The sequence below is a fragment of the Panthera onca genome, chromosome E2, assembly GCF_046562875.1.
Source record: "Panthera onca isolate mPanOnc1 chromosome E2, mPanOnc1 haplotype 2, whole genome shotgun sequence".
In the NCBI taxonomy this organism is placed as follows: Eukaryota; Metazoa; Chordata; class Mammalia; order Carnivora; family Felidae; genus Panthera; species Panthera onca.
This window is the reverse complement of record NC_138353.1, coordinates 27,451,922-27,468,632: the sequence shown is the minus strand read 5'-3', so window position 1 is coordinate 27,468,632 and position 16,711 is coordinate 27,451,922. Positions and strand designations below refer to the sequence as shown.

The window sequence follows — 16,711 nt, the reverse complement described above, 5'->3', positions numbered from 1 at the left end:
CCCCTTGTTTCTTTAGTTTTCCTTTGAGGCTGGACAGGGCCAGTGGAGGCCGGGGAGGGTGGGTCATCTGTGCAAGGATGGCCTCCCATACCTGCCAAGGTGGGTTGAAGGGCCCACTGGACTCTGAGCTCTGGGGCCATCTGGGCCCTGGCCCATCCCCTAATCACCCCACATCAGGCTATCTCCCAGGGCCCTGGGAACAGAGCACGCACCCCCACCTTGGGATGGTTTGTGCTGGGAACCCTGCAGATCCTTCTCAAGTACCCTTTGCTTACTCCTGCTTGTGCTGCTGGGTCTGATGCCACGTGTCCGTGACTTGGGCCTCATAGTCTGTCTGCTCCCTGAAGCGGCAGACCCAGCTCCCTCCCCAAATGTGGTGAAGCAGCATTCAATAAGGTGCATTTTATTTTCTTGCAAGGTTTTGCCTGTGCCCCTAAGGATAAGTGGAATTTCCCACCAGGACTAGGGGCTGGAGGGGGAGTCAATCCCCACGTCTTGATCAGGTGAGGACTTGCCTCCTTTTGGCCTACGGGACTGATGGATTGTGAGGTCATTTCTGGTGACTTCCTCCAGGCTGCATCCCCGTGGCCCATCAGGGAAGTGCCTGGGATCTCACCTCCCGTGGGGGGTATGGCGTCCAACGAGGCCCAGGCAGGTGTTGCTGAGGAGAAAGGCATGTCCGCTCCGTATCCTGCCGCCCCCACCCTGCCACTCCCCTGCAGACCGACGGCCCTCGCGTCCACTTGCTTCCGGCCCCCCGGACTCCCTCCCCTGACTCTCCTGCAGCCGTTGGCCAGCTGCACAGCCTCAGCCCGCGAGCTGTCGAGAAGCTGGCTCTGTCCTTGTTTCTCGGCGGCCCTGGGAATTGCCTCTAATCTCCTTTCCGCCTTCCCCCCGCAGATGGTGACGACGACCCACAACTCTCCTGGGTGGCCTCGTCTCCCTCCAGCAAGGATGTTGCGTCACCCACGCAGATGATCGGAGATGGGTGTGACCTTGGCTTGGGCGAGGAGGAAGGGGGCACAGGCCTGCCGTACCCTTGCCAGTTCTGCGACAAGTCCTTCATCCGCCTGAGCTACTTGAAGAGGCACGAGCAGATCCACAGCGACAAGCTGCCGTTCAAGTGCACCTACTGCAGCCGCCTCTTCAAGCACAAGAGGAGCCGCGACCGGCACATCAAGCTGCACACGGGCGACAAGAAGTACCACTGTCACGAGTGCGAGGCGGCCTTCTCCCGCAGCGACCACCTCAAGATCCACCTGAAGACCCACAGCTCCAGCAAGCCCTTCAAGTGCACCGTGTGCAAGCGCGGCTTCTCCTCCACCAGCTCGCTGCAGAGCCACATGCAGGCGCACAAGAAGAACAAGGAGCACCTGGCCAAGTCGGAGAAGGAGGCCAAGAAGGACGACTTCATGTGCGACTACTGCGAGGACACCTTCAGCCAGACCGAGGAGCTGGAGAAGCACGTGCTCACCCGCCACCCCCAGCTCTCCGAGAAGGCCGACCTGCAGTGCATCCACTGCCCGGAGGTCTTCGTCGACGAGAACGCGCTGCTCGCCCACATCCACCAAGCCCACGCCAACCAGAAACACAAGTGCCCCATGTGCCCCGAGCAGTTCTCCTCGGTGGAGGGCGTCTACTGCCACCTGGACAGCCACCGGCAGCCCGACTCCAGCAACCACAGCGTCAGCCCCGACCCCGTGCTGGGCAGCGTGGCCTCCATGAGCAGCGCCACGCCAGACTCCAGCGCCTCCGTGGAGCGCGGCTCCACCCCGGACTCCACCCTGAAGCCACTGAGGGGCCAGAAGAAGATGCGGGATGATGGGCAGGGCTGGTCCAAGGTGGTCTACAGCTGCCCCTACTGCTCCAAGCGGGACTTTAACAGCCTGGCCGTGCTGGAGATCCACCTGAAGACCATCCACGCGGACAAGCCCCAGCAGAGCCACACGTGCCAGATCTGCCTGGACTCCATGCCCACCCTGTACAACCTCAACGAGCACGTCCGCAAGCTGCACAAGAACCACGCCTACCCCGTGATGCAGTTTGGCAACATCTCCGCCTTCCACTGCAACTATTGCCCCGAGATGTTCGCCGACATCAACAGCCTGCAGGAGCACATCCGCGTCTCCCACTGCGGCCCCAACGTCAACCCGCCTGATGGCAATAACGCCTTCTTCTGCAACCAGTGCTCCATGGGCTTCCTTACTGAGTCCTCCCTCACGGAGCACATCCAGCAGGCCCACTGCGGTGTCGGCAGCACCAAGCTGGAGTCCCCGGTCGTGCAGCCCGCGCAGTCCTTCATGGAGGTCTACTCCTGTCCCTACTGCACGAACTCGCCCATCTTTGGCTCTATCCTGAAGCTCACCAAGCACATCAAGGAGAACCACAAGAACATCCCGCTCGCCCACAGCAAGAAGTCCAAGGCGGAGCAGAGCCCGGTCTCGTCTGACGTGGAGGTGTCCTCCCCGAAGCGGCAGCGGCTCTCGGCCAGCGCCAACTCCATCTCCAACGGCGAGTATCCCTGCAATCAGTGCGACCTCAAGTTCTCCAACTTCGAGAGCTTCCAGACCCACCTGAAGCTGCACCTGGAGCTGTTGCTGCGGAAGCAGGCGTGCCCACAGTGCAAAGAGGACTTTGACTCCCAGGAGTCCCTCCTGCAGCACCTGACGGTGCACTACATGACCACGTCGACCCACTACGTGTGCGAGAGCTGCGACAAGCAGTTCTCCTCTGTGGACGACCTGCAGAAACACCTGCTGGACATGCACACGTTCGTGCTGTACCACTGCACCCTGTGCCAGGAGGTCTTCGACTCCAAGGTGTCCATCCAGGTGCACCTGGCGGTGAAGCACAGCAACGAGAAGAAGATGTACCGCTGCACGGCCTGCAACTGGGACTTCCGCAAGGAGGCCGACCTGCAGGTGCACGTCAAACACAGCCACCTGGGCAACCCGGCCAAGGCGCACAAGTGCATCTTCTGCGGGGAGACCTTCAGCACCGAGGTGGAGCTGCAGTGCCACATCACCACGCACAGCAAGAAATACAACTGCAAGTTCTGCAGCAAGGCCTTCCACGCCATCATCCTGCTGGAGAAGCACCTGCGGGAGAAGCACTGTGTGTTCGACGCCGCCACCGAGAACGGCACGGCCAACGGGGTGCCCCCCGCTGCCGGCAAGAAGGCTGAGCCGGCCGACCTGCAGGGCATGCTGCTGAAGAACCCCGAGGCGCCCAACAGTCACGAGGCCAGCGAGGACGACGTGGATGCGTCGGAGCCCATGTACGGCTGCGACATCTGCGGGGCGGCCTACACCATGGAGGTGCTGCTGCAGAACCACCGGCTGCGGGACCACAACATCCGGCCCGGGGAGGACGACGGCTCGCGCAAGAAGGCTGAGTTCATCAAGGGCAGCCACAAGTGCAACGTGTGCTCGCGGACTTTCTTCTCGGAGAACGGGCTCCGGGAGCACCTGCAGACGCACCGGGGCCCCGCCAAGCACTACATGTGCCCCATCTGCGGTGAGCGCTTCCCCTCCCTGTTGACGCTCACCGAGCACAAGGTGACCCACAGCAAGAGCCTGGACACGGGCACCTGTCGCATCTGCAAGATGCCCCTGCAGAGCGAGGAGGAGTTTATCGAGCACTGTCAGATGCACCCCGACCTGCGCAACTCGCTCACGGGCTTCCGCTGCGTGGTGTGCATGCAGACGGTCACCTCCACGCTGGAGCTCAAGATCCACGGCACCTTCCACATGCAGAAGCTGGCGGGCAGCTCGGCTGCGTCCTCCCCCAACGGCCAGGGGCTGCAGAAGCTCTACAAGTGTGCCCTGTGCCTCAAGGAGTTCCGCAGCAAGCAGGACCTGGTGAAGCTTGACGTCAACGGGCTCCCCTACGGCCTCTGTGCCGGCTGCATGGCCCGTAGCGCCAACGGACAGGTGGGCGGCCTGGCCCCGCCCGAGCCTGCCGACCGGCCCTGCGCCGGCCTCCGCTGTCCCGAGTGCAGCGTCAAGTTCGAGAGTGCCGAGGACCTGGAGAGCCACATGCAGGTGGACCACCGTGACCTCACGCCAGAGACCAGTGGGCCCCGGAAAGGCGCCCAGACGTCGCCAGTGCCCCGGGTAAGAGGCTGTCCCTGCTCCTGGGGGCTCCCCCTGAGCTCTGTACCTCCCGGTGGCGTTCCCTTTAGCAGCCCAGACAAGCAGCGCTCTCGTGCAGCCGCCGGGCACGTCCGCTCTGCGGGAGACTCCGGGGTGATCCCCAGGGTTGCCATTTCCCTTCCAGCTGTGTGACGTGGCAGACGTTGTTTATCTCTCCGGGCCTCGTTTGTCAAGTGCTCATCTGTAAAAGGGGAATGACAATTGCCTGGACTTCATGGGATCGCTTTCAGGGACCTGTGGTGTCATATGGGTAAAGGGCCCGACGCACCAGCTGACACACAGCGAACGCTCCATAAATGGTGGCTGTCGTCTTTCATACAGATCTGAGGTGGACGCATTCACTTGTTTGTTGAGTCTCCTTGGGCAAGTCCCTTTGCTCTCTGGGCTTCAGGTTTAGGATTCTTTTCGGTAATCCGTAGAGATAATATCCGCATACAGGGCTCAGGACCTGCACTTAGTTAGGGCCTGATCATGCAGCCTGTAATCACCGGCTGATAGGTTATCATCAACAGCACATCTTTATAGTTAGTGCAGGTGCTTGTGCATGGAAGAGCCTAAGAATGGATTCAGTTGCTGTTCTCATTAATGACTGATTGATGGATTGATTCCTCCATTCATTTGTTCATCAGATTTGCCCTGAGCACTCATTATGTGCCTGGCAGTCAAGGAGAGTCAGAAACGGACCCTACCTTGGGGGCTTCCCGACTAGGGGAGGCCACAGGCCCATAACTAGTAGGTTTCAGGGAGGCAGGGGAAGTTCAGGCTCTGGGAGGGTCCAGGTGGGTCTGGGTGCCATGGCCAAGGGCCACCTGATGGTGGGCCCGGGGCCTGCCTGGATTTTGGATGTCTGACAGTCGGGCCCGGGGTTCCCACTGAGTCTATTGTCTGTTTCCAGACTGAGGAGGTGCCAAGCAGATCTCGGGAGTGTCTTTCCCTCGAGGGCCGGCTGCTGGCGCCATGGGCGGAAGGCAGAATTTGGGGAAGGACCACCTGCTGTGCGTGCTTGCTGGAAGACAGGGGTGTAGCTGAGGGTGTTTCACTGTGGGATCAGAGCTGGGATCAGAACTGGCTCCTGGGACTCTGGGATTTTGAGGGTGAGGAGAGGGAAGGGGGCCTGGAGGAGGGTAGAAGGAGAATCTGCAGTGGAAGGGACACGTTTGAGGCCCACTGGCCCGCTCTCCACTGAGGTCCAACAGGCCAACGGCCTGTCCATGTTCCCCCTGGCTGGAGAAACACCTGAATGAGGGCAGAGCGGAGTGTTCTGCTGGGGGTCTGAGGCCTGTTCTCAAAGGCCTGTCTGGAGCAGAGAGCTCCCTTTTGGTCCCATAACACCTCACCCTCTCAAGGCCTTTTGACCGAACCGGATGTCTGGAGAAGGGTCCTATAGGTCACCCCTCAGAGGTTCTGTGCACCGGCCCTGGTCTCCACTGCTCGGCTCTGCTCAGCCTCGGCTTGCTGGCTGGCCAGTGTGGGTGGGCCGGGAAGCCTTTGGGCCCTGGAATCAGACGGGCTGGGTTAAAATCTCCTTCTTCCAGGACCCCCCCAGGGATTTGATCTCTCCAGGCCTCTGCCCTCTCCTGTAAAGCCAGAGAGTAGTAATAGCAGCAGCAACAGTATCTATCTCCAGAGCTGACATCACCTGGGAGGCACTGGGGGGCCATTCTGGGTTTTGTTGTTGTTGTTGTTGTTGTTGTTGTTGTTGTTGTTGTTGATTTATTTTGAGAGAGAAAGTGAGCAGGGGAGGTGCGGAGAGTGAGTGAGAGAGAATCCCAAGCAGGCTCATGCTGTCAGCACAGACCCCGATGCAAGGCTCAAACTCATGAACCGTGAGATCACGACCTGAGCCGAAACCAAGACTGACTGAGCCACTCAGGCGCCCCCCATTCTGGGTTTTTAAGGAGCATCTGCTCTGATTGTTCAGCATCTGCCCCTCTCCCGTTGTTAAACATTGTGACTATTTTCTGGGCGGACCTTTGTGTTTTGCCCTGAGGCCTAAGTGAGCAGAAGAAGTGCTGGGCACACAGTGAACATCACTTGGTATTTATCCCGTTTATAACCACAGCTCACACTTACGGGGGGATAAGGATGTGCTGAGCACTTTATCTCTATACTATGATACTGCCTTTACAGATGAAGAAATGGAGATACAGAACAGTTTGCCCTCAGGCCCCGGCTTTCAAGAGGCAGAGAAGGGATTTGAACCCAGGTAGTGTGGTGCCACAGCCGACCTCTTGACCCACATTCTGCCTATCACCTCTGCAGCCCATCCTGGTTGCAGGCTGGGGTGGGCTCCAGGGTGGTCACCCCTCTCGTTCAGACCACGGGACAGTGTGGCGGGACTGGGGCCCTGTACACCCTCCTTCCACGTGCTCCCAGCCCCATCCCTGCCTTCCCACGCTGCCCACCACGGCGCTGGGGCTCCTGGCAGCCACAGGGCTGCTTCTAGAGTCTCCTCCTCCTCCACAGTCTCTGCTCTGGATTCTGTGTCAGTACCACTTCATAAAGCCCCTACTGTGTGGGCCACGGCAACAACCTGGGAGCCTTGCTGTGACCTCTGTTTTGGCAAAGGCAGTATCCAGGCTCAGAAAGGTGGAACTGTATACTCAGGGATGCACAGCTGTGCATGGCAGCTCAGGGATTCACACCCGAGGGGCCTTGTTTTCTGGGAGCCCGACAGACCTTCCTCTCCCCATCCCAGGCCTTGCGAGAGAAGAGAGGAGCAATCACATCTAGAGACCTGGGCAGATGGGCCGTTTGCAGAAAGGAGCTAGACAAAGCCCGGAACCTCCCCAGTGAAGGCCCAGCCTCTGGGGCCTTGCCCCCTGCCTGGGCACGCCTGGGGGCAGGGGCCCAGCTGTCTGTTCACCCACCCCCCCTCCCCCAGGACTCACGCATGTAAGAGCAGACTCTGGGGGCTATGCAAGGGCTTGGGGGCTGGCAGGCTGGGACCCTCGGGAGTGTATCCATAGCAACCAGTTCTCGGAGGACTGGGTTCCTGTGGGGCTGAGGCTGCTGTTGGCTGGAGCGTGAAGCATTGAGGTTCCCTCCCCCCGCCCCCCCGCCCATGCTCTGCTTATGGGTAATAACAACATCACCCCAACTCTGGGCCACTGTGGGCAGACACCAGCCCTCCATTGACTCCCCAGGTCCTCACAGTGCCAGATGGGGCAGACTGGGTGCTCTCACACTGGTTAGAGGCCTTGGCCAGGCCGCACCAGCTCTCTGTCCCCTGGCCCAGGACTGTCGAATGTGTTCTGGGACACGGGGCTGAGAAAGGCTGCTTAGACGGGCTCCAGAGGCAGCCCTCCTGGCATCAAACCCCAGTCCCCTTGCCCAGTAGTGCGGGGCTCTGGCCAAGTGGCTTGGCCTCTTCAAATTCCACTTTCTCCACCCTTAAAGTGGGGTTCACAGAGTAATTGTGAGTCTTCAGAATAAACAGAGCCTGCACATAGTAGGTGCTCAGTAAATGTGAGCTGCTGTCATGATCGTGGAAATTCAGTAGCTATGGGCTGTCTTTCCTGTCTCTCCCTCGCTTCTCATCTCCTGTCTCTGCTGGTCTCAAGCGTGTTCTCTCTCCACCCTGGGCTCCTCTCTGAGGTTGCTGGGGGCCACACAGGGGCAGGCATCCCTGGCCACAGGCCCAGGAGAACCATGGGAGGGACCCTGGAGAAGGGGCTTATGGCAGAGCAGGTGCTTTGAATGCCAAGTTCTGTCTTTCTGTAATTATGTCTCCTGGTGGGGGCTGAAGCTCCAGAGGAGGAGGGGGTCTTTGGGGGACAGAGAAGGGGAGACAGCCCAAGAGGAGGTGTTGGGGTGAGGACGAGGTTGTAGCGGGAGGGAGGCAGAGTAAGAGAGCCCTCACCTGCTTGTGCCTGAACTCATGTTCCACCAACATGGAGGACCAGATGGCGCTGGCCGGGTGCCTGCTGCCCTGGGCCTTGGGCACCCATGGCCTTGCATGCAAGGCTGGGAGGGCCGTCTTTTGGAGGAGGGGGCTCTGGGTATAATACACATGCTTAATGAATGTTGGTGCTGGTGAACCTATGTGTGTGGCAAGGCGTGGATGCACATGTGGGCACTTGGAGGTCTACACGTGTGTCCCCAAGGGTGTGTATTGGGGGTGGGGTCTGTGCGTGTGCTTGTGTCACAGCTACTTGTGCAGCTGTGGGTACATTCGGGCATGATGGATCCAGTGAGAGCTGAAAGCCTTCATGTCCCGGGATGAATTTGGATACGTCAACCTGTGTGAATGTGTGGTCCATGAGGATGCCTCCACTGCTCTGAGGGTGTTGCACCTGTGTGTCTGTGTTAGAGGGAGCAGATTGCCGTGTGTGTGGTGGGGGTTGGGGGTCTTGTGTGTTGACAGTGAGTTGCGACAAGGGAGTGTACATGTGTCTGTTTGCATGTCTGTGTGTGTCCTCATGGGCGTGTCCATGCCTGTGCATGCAGTCTGTGTGTGTGTGTGTGTGTGTGTGCGCACCCAGGCTCTTGTGGTCAGCAATGTCACCTCCCTTGGGAATCCCCTGGAGCATTTTCCCCATCAGGAGGGGCCCTATTATCGGGCAGTCTTTTTCCTGCCACTGAGGGGTGGCCATGTGGTGGAGGAGTATTGGAGGTAACTTCTCATCCTGCCTAGCCCCTGGTGATTTATTTTCCAAGCACAGCAACCCACTTCATTCACCTGCTCCTAGGAGGAACAATCAAAATCACTTTGATCATGGATAGTCCTCTGCACTGGTCTGGACTGGCCATGGCTGTGGCCTCCACAGCCTTCCATCCAGCAGGCCTGCCCTGAGCGTCCTTGGTATGGAGCTTCCTGGGGTGTGCTTTGTTCTTGTATTGACTTCTTCCTTCTTCTTTCCCTTCCTATGTGATGGCAAGAGGGCAGGGGACACATGTGGGAAGGAATGAATGATTCTGACAATGGAAGACCCAAGATCATTGCTCTCCATGAGCACGGACGTGGAGTTGAGCTGAGATGGGGGCTTTGGGACTGTGTACCCCCAGAAGGCCTCAGTCCCCACAGTCTCTTCTAGCCTGAATTTCTCCTCTGTCTGTTGTGAGGCCAGAAACCCCAGCTCTGTCCGACCCCCCGCCTCACGCCCTACTTCTTGGGCATTTCCCTGCAGAATGCCTGCCTCTGGGCCACTGTTCTGAACCCCTAGGTTTTCTGAAACACTGGGGGAAAGGGCCCTGGTCTTATCAGAGTGGGTTCTGGAACCTGAGGGGGGACCCTGCCTCTGGAACCAAAGCTCCCAGCACCAGCTAGGACAGCTGTTTCCTCATTGATTCGTTCAACAAGCATTTGCTCAGCAGCAATAACAATTGTAATAAAAGTTAAGTCATTATTAGGCACTCCTTCTGGGCCAGGTCCTGTGCTGGGTGGTGAGGATCCAGGATACAGAAGGCATCTTTGGTTCTCTTTGCTCCTCCTGCCCTAGTAAAGTGCTTTGCAAGATAACATTTGCAACTTGGCTCATTTGTTCAACAAATGCTTTCCATGTACTTAGTCTCTGCTGGCCGTGGGACCTCACAGGTGGACAAAGCGCATCCTGGCCCTCTGGGTGCTCACGATGCAGTGGGGGAGCAAACAAGTCAATTAGCCACGACGAATCCATGTGCTGATTAACTAGATGCTTTAAGCATAAGCTTGGGGGCCTGGGGAGCCCCTGAACTCATCCTGGGGTGGGAAGAGGAGGCCTCTCAGCAGAGGTGACATTTGAACAGAGTCCTCAGGATGGAAAGGGTACTCCGAGTGGAGGAGACAGTGTGGGCAAAGGCCTGGAGGTGGGACCAGGCCCTTGAGGGAAACTGCAGATGTGGTCAGAGCCACCCTGGGAACTGAGGCAGTTGAGCCCCCTGGTGGTTTATCCTGGCTGCATGTTTGAGGGTCTGGCCCGAGTGTTCCACCAAGAAATCCAAAGCCCTGCCCCCTTTTCCAGAGGTCAGGGGAGGTCCCTTCATCCCTGAGCTGCAGTGGTCTTCAAAAAGCTTGGATATTTTGGATCCCAATACGACCCTGCCCTCTTCATAAAAACTCACAGCCACAGACTTTCCCCCACACAGGCAATACCACCCCTGTCCAGAGGGGGCTGTTTTCACAATCACCCACCTAGGCTTAGTTGTTGAGAAGATTCTTTGGAGTGGGTCTTCAAGAAGCTCTGAAGCTTCTGATGATCTCCATTTTCCTCCTTCTACCTCCTAAAGGCAGCTGGTATTAGCTTCCTGTGCGTGGAAGCCAGCTGTAAGATCACCAGCAACCTTGTGTGCCTAGTGAGGAATTCTTCAGTTACTTGTAAGCACCAGGACTGGCAGGAACAGTATCCCCTGCTCGGCCACATGGCCCTTATCTCTTATGTAAAGAGATAGAGTAGTTGGATGGGTGGAAAGATAGATGTATGGTTGGACTGGTAGATGGATGTAGGAGAAGACAGAAGGATGAGTAGACAGAGGATGGATAAATGGAGGGTGGATGAATGAATAGGTGGATGGGTAGGTGTGTATTACCTGGATGGCTGATAACATAGCTAGATGGATTGATGGGTAGACGGATGGGTGTGTGTGTGTGTGTGTGTGTGTGTGTGTGTGTGTGTAGACAGTAAGCAGGTAGATGGATGGATGATGGGTGGATGGATGGATGGATGGATGGATTTGAGCATGCTCCTAGAAGGGCAGCCTCCTTCAACTTCTTTTCCATGGTTATACTGTGTGCTCTCACCTTGGGATGGTGACTCCCATCATGGCAATTTCCCCAGATGTAACAGAGGAGCACCTCCTTTGGAATGCAGCCTAGTCCCCTGCCCCAGGCTGGAGAGCTGGATTTGGAGGCAGGTGAGGAGAGAATGGCCAGAAGAGACCTGGGAGGGGACCAGAGCCATTCTGGCAAGTCTTGAGTGAGGACCTCCAGGCACTTTTGCTTTCTGCTCTTTTCCACTTCCTGACTATCTAATTCCTTTCTTTTTGGCTTCCAAACAGAAAAAGACATACCAGTGCATCAAGTGCCAGATGACCTTTGAGAACGAGAGAGAGATCCAAATCCATGTTGCCAACCACATGATTGGTAAGAGAGCGTTTCCTCCCACCCATGCTGGGGCCACTCATCGGGCTTTGAAATTTGTGGTTCCAATCATCATTTTGCTGCTTTTAGGGCAAAAGATGGAGTCACTGCTGCTGTTTCCGAGACATTTCAAATGGGAGTAAAATGTAAGAGCTGGAGCTCTACTCACATTACAATCAAACTTTTGACAATCTCTTCCATTTCCCAGCATAAATTTCCCTCCATTTCTGAAACGAAGTGCTTTCCAGTTGTCAAGCACTCAGGGGCAATTATGCTTCAATTTTATATGTCATGACATTGAATAGATTTAACTGCTCACATTTCCCCACTAAACGTGGTGAATTCCTCAGGCACGTTGTCAAAACAGAATGCTTACAAAGGTATTTCACTACTTTTCCTATTCTTCTTCAAGTGGTTTTGGACTTTGGAAAATTCAGCCTTTCTGGAAGGGGAACTTTCAAAGTGCCTTCGTGTTGTTCCCTCTTGGTCCGAGGTGGGGAGGGGAAGTTGTGATTGTGAGGTCTTACGTGCCTTCCGTTGGATGGGTGCTGTCTTGCCAGCAGCCGGGGATGCCCTACGTGTCAGAGGGAGCACGGCTGGATTTCTGGTGAGCGTGGAGCTGGCCCAGGGTGGGTGGAGGATTTGGCAGTGAGGGCTTCGGGAGCTTCTGGAATGCTGATGCCCTGGGTCTTTGGTGGAAGTATGATCACCTTCTCCAAGACCCTTGCAGTCTGAGCAGTGAGGCTTCAAGCGTGTGTTGGGCATCCTGACCCTTCACTTCCTCTAACATTTTTTTATTATAGTCTTGCGGACCGAGTACTGTTTTACAAAACTCTTAATTGCATGCATTCAAAAACACCCATTAACTGTGCTACTCAATGAATTCCCAGGAACCGAGTGCAACTGTGTAATCAACACCTAGCCGAGGAAGCCGACCATTTCTGCATCCCAGAAGTCCCCTCCTGGCCCCTCCAGCCCCTCCCCCCAGCAATGAAATGTCACCATCCTGATGTCGCTGGCATAAGGCTTTTTTTGCCCATTTTGCACTTTCTATAAATGAGAGCATACAGTCTCTGCTCTTTTGTGTTGGGTGCCTTTCCTTCATTCACGTTAGTGCCTGTGGTCGGACATCGCCCCTTCTCACTGGTGTATGATATTCTGTTGTGTGAACACATCACCATTTATCTTGTCTGTTCTACTCTTTTTTTTCTTCTTTCTTTTCTTTTTGAGATCGAACAAGAGCATGCGTGCATGAGCATGAACAGGGGAGGGACAGAGGGAGAGGGAGACAGAGAATCCCACGCAGGTTCCACGCCCAGAATGGAGCCCGACGCACGGCTCGATCTTACAACTGTGAGATCGTGACCTAAGCCAAAATCAAGAGTTGGACGCTTAACCGACCGAGCCACCCAGGCACCCCTTGTCTATTCTGTTTTTGATGGGCATCTTGGTCATTTTCATTTTGGAGTTGTTTCGGATAATGTGCTGCTATGGGCATTGTTGGTCTATGGGTTTTGGTGAACACGTGCATATGATTTTAATGGGAATGTTGGTAGTGGAATTGGTGGGTCATGGAATACGAGTAGGTTCACCTTCAGTAGATACAGGTAGTCGTATGAAATTATGCTCCCGCGGGCAATGTGAGAATTCTGCACAGCCGTGCCACCATCCACGTTCTCTGCAACAAGGACCGCTGTTGAGATGCTTCTTTAGTGAAGCTGTGCTCAGGGAGAGGATGCCGCAGCCATCCTAGCTAGCTGCAGCCTTGGTGAGCTCTGTGGGCGTGAGGATCCAGTGTCCCAGTGATTCAGGGTGGTTCCCCTGAAGACATTGGCCCTGACTGTGTGCGTGGTGGGGCTCTCCCAGTGGTGAGGGGACACCAGGAGCTGACGAAGGGCACGTGAGGCCCTGGGAGTTCAGCCTGACAGGGAGATTGGTGGCTTTTTAATTTCTTCTCTTTGAAAGCCCCCTGCCGAAGTAGAAGAAGGAAACTAGCCTGTCAGTCACTGGCTGCTGAGAGCGCTTTCATGGGAGTGTCAAGGAGGTAAAGATGAAGATATCTAAAAATGTTTGCCTTTGTAGCAGGTGTTAATGTGTGTGCCTGTTTGTAAGCACGAAGGGCGAGAACCTGGCTAATTGGACCACAGTGATTTCAAAGGTGCTCCCCCCACCCTCCACCTTTCCTTCTGTGCTGAGCCCGGAAGCTGTGTGTCCTCAGGTGGAAGGTGAGGAGGGGGATGCTTCTAACTAGAAGGTGGGCAGTGGAAAGGGGGGGGTTGAGGGGCATCTGGGCCTTTGTGTGAGCGGAGGGCCAGGCTCCGGAGAGAGGCAGTCCCATCTGGTGGCTGGACAGGGCCCCTCACCCGAGCCTGACTCTGCAGCGCTGCGAGCTGGCCTGGTTCCCAGGACATGTGGGGAGCAAGCAGCAAGGAGCTGTTGGTCTCCGAGCCTGGGAGTCCCAAGTGAGACGTTCACGCAACGAACAGTATCATCGTGCAGGACCACATGGGCTGGGGACCCCGATGCGAGACCTGCCTCTGGCGGGGCGGTACCTCCTCTTGCTCTAACCTGCCCTCCCCACCTGCTTGCCCTCCCCTGGCCTCATCACCCCCATCTATCAGAGAATACTGACTACTGAGCACCTACTGCGTGTCGAGTGCTGGGGCGGTGCCTCAGGTGGTAGAGGGAGCAGGGGACAGGGTCCCCATCCACAGAGGCCTTACGGCACCCCGTGGGAGACCCCGCAGCACACGCATCACGCAGCGAAGGGGGGTCTCCTGGGCGAGAGCACTAGAGCAGCCACCATGCACTGAGCCACACCGTGTGGCAGGCACTCTGTGTAGGTATTCATCCTTCATCTCATAGAGGAGCTTTAATGACTTATCCGAATTCTTCCAGGCAGGAAGCAGCAGAACCAGGGTCTGAATACAGCTGGGCTCTCTCTGCTGTGTGTGGTTCCCTGCCAGGGTCTGTGGTGGGAGAGACCCAGCACTGCCCTTGGGTCCCCTACCCGCAGGGGAAGCTGAAGGCATCCAGGTGCAGGGAGGTTGATGAGAACTGAGAACAGAGACCAAGGACTGCTGGATCCAAAGAGGCCTGTCAGAATGGCCTGGGTGTCACAGGATGAAGAGGAGTTTTCTCCATGGCAGGCCTGTCCCTGGCAGAGGGAACAGCCTTGACAAGGAAGGACAGTCACCAGAGGACAAGGGCCTTGGAGGGCTCAGCAGAAGGAGGTCCTTGAAGGATGAGCTGTTGGACCCAGAAGGTGGAGAGCAGTGTCTGTGGGACGACTGTGGGGTGAACAAGGCTCAGAGACAGAAGCAGAGGAGGGGGTTTGAGGGTTGGAGGAGCTCAACCTGGCTGGGATGGAGGCATCGCATGTGGTAGCATTGTGAGCAGTGAGGGTAGGGAGGTAGCTTGGGGCCAAGCCAGAGAGGGCCTTGAATGCCAAGTTAAGGGATTTGGGTTTAGACTTGACCCTGAGGGCCAGGGTCCAAGTCTGGGGGTCCGTTGGCTGATGTTTTATTGGGCTTCTCTTGGAAGACCAGAAGAGGTGGCAGCCAGGGCCCTGAATTCCCATGTGGCACAGCTGACGAGCTCGGCAGCAGCTGGGTTTGTGTGTTTCCAGGCACCATGGTCCCACCCATCTTTATTATATTTTAGGGTGCTTTGTTCATTTGTGTCCCCAGCCTCATCCCTGTGGGCACCTGAATGTGCAACATTGGGCTTAGGCACTAGGGAGCCATTGAAGGTTTTAGGGCAGAGAATGGCCTGGATGTCACTGAGTGCTTTAGGGAGATTAATCTGGCTGCAGTGTTGAGGAGGAAGAAGATGGAAGAGAAGAGAGACCCGCCTGGTCTGGTCCAGAGGTGAGGGATGAGGCTGGGAGAAAAAAGAGGAAGGAGGTGAAGGAACTTCGATTTGGTCTGTGCTGTGGGCCTGGTTGGCCTTGGTGACTTGGGGAAGGTGCCAGAGGGCAACCGTGGGAAATATGAGTGGAAGAGTGGTAGGTACCAGAGCCCCAGCTGGGGCTGGCTGTGAAGTCCCGGTCAAAACTGTTGGGGCCCAGTGTCCCTGTGGACAGCTTCCCCTGCTAAATATCCCAAGGCCAGAGTGGATGCCTGGAGCTGGTGGGGATAAAAGCCCCCCTTCGTGGCGCCAAGGGGACTTGGCGGGTAGAAGTCGCACTGTTCAGCTTGGCGGCCTTCTCATAAACTCGGGGCACTGGGGGGGGGTCTGAGGCCGGCCTCCCCGGGGACCCTGACTATTGGAGACCTCCCCCTGGGGGGATGCTAAACGGCCTTTTTATAGCGGGGGGCCTCTTCGTGGCTTTGCAGCCTCCAGACCCTGGCAGTTATGATGACTCAGGGACACATCTCCTTGGAAACATTTTCCCGGCACCCTCTCCCGGCTGCTGCTGGCGAGGGAGTGATTTGGAGCTGATAGAAAGGCAAGGGTTTTTTGAAACCTTTTCAGCAGCAGGGTCCCCTTTGAAATCCCCCCCCTCCCCACAGGGAATGAGGCCCCCTTCACTGGGCTTCTTCCAGGTTTTGAAATGGTTTTAGACGCCCCCTCCCCCAGCAGGCACAACAAAAACTTGGAGCAGGCCACAGCCCTGTTCTGCGGCCTCCTGTAGAGACGACCTGGCCCAGCCCTGCTGCCCTTGCCCACCATCCACTGCCCCCACATCTGGAAGGGTGACCCCCCTCCCTGAAAATGGCTCTGTAGGAGGCCCCCCGCCTTGGGCTTCCTGTGGCCTGGCCCAAAGACAGGGGCCCTTTCCAGTGGCTGGGAAGGGAGGAGCGTCTTCCTCTATAAGTTGAACATGTGTGCACAAAGCGTGCGTAGCCCTCCTGGGGCACCTGAGGCCTCAGACACCAAGGAAGCTGATTTGCCAGGGCAGGCCTGCCCTCTTCTCAACTGCCTGTGGGTGTCTCTCCTCTCGGTTCCTGCCGGGTGTGGCTGGATAAGAGGTCTGAGAACTTGTCCTTGAAATAACGAACTTGCTCTGACCCAGGTCGGCCCTAACGGAGTGACTCAGCCTCTAGGCCCTTGTGTCCTTATCCGGGGCATCATGGGTCCCTGTGGGAGGGTCAGCGCTGGGAAGGGACAGTCCTCAGGGAACCTTGACAGGAACATTCACCCTCTATGTCCTTGGAAAGTGGTTGTGGACCCTCTGGCAGGCAGCCAGGCCAGAGCCTGGGGCCCAGTGGGGCATTAGGCATTTTGGGGATGTTGTTTTCCTGGTCACATCAGCCCTGTTCCCTGGGTACCTCTGGAGGGGCTGAGCTTTGCTATCGAGGGGTGAAGAAATGGGACAGAGGTACATCTGGAAGATCAGCCTCTCCCACCTCCTGCTTAAGCCTTTAACATACCCCCCAACATGCTGGGCTGGGGTCCTTGTCTATTGTCCCCTCCCTAGCCCTTCCCCTTGCTGTGGCAGGATAAGCCCTGGTCCATCTGGAGTGTGTGTGTGGGGAGGGGGGGCGGGGGGACTTCT

At 56.8% G+C, this 16,711-nt stretch overlaps 1 protein-coding gene across 5 annotated transcripts in view; it reads left to right on the top strand.

Moving 5' to 3' along the window:
• Nucleotides 1-16,711, top strand: part of ZNF423 (zinc finger protein 423) — a 333,582-nt gene that overhangs the window by 192,705 nt on the left and 124,166 nt on the right. For 4 of the 5 annotated variants that reach the window (XR_009615389.3, XM_060650812.3, XM_060650814.3 and 1 more), the window contains 2 exons: nt 901-4,115; nt 11,130-11,214. Coding sequence is in view for 4 of the 5 variants with exons in the window: in XM_060650812.3 (XP_060506795.1) it covers nt 901-4,115; nt 11,130-11,214 (3,300 nt within the window). In the remaining variant the exon portion in view is untranslated. Of the gene's footprint in view, nt 1-441; nt 504-900; nt 4,116-11,129; nt 11,215-16,711 lie in introns of those variants that run through there. The other variant, XM_078438614.2, reaches the window with a different exon arrangement.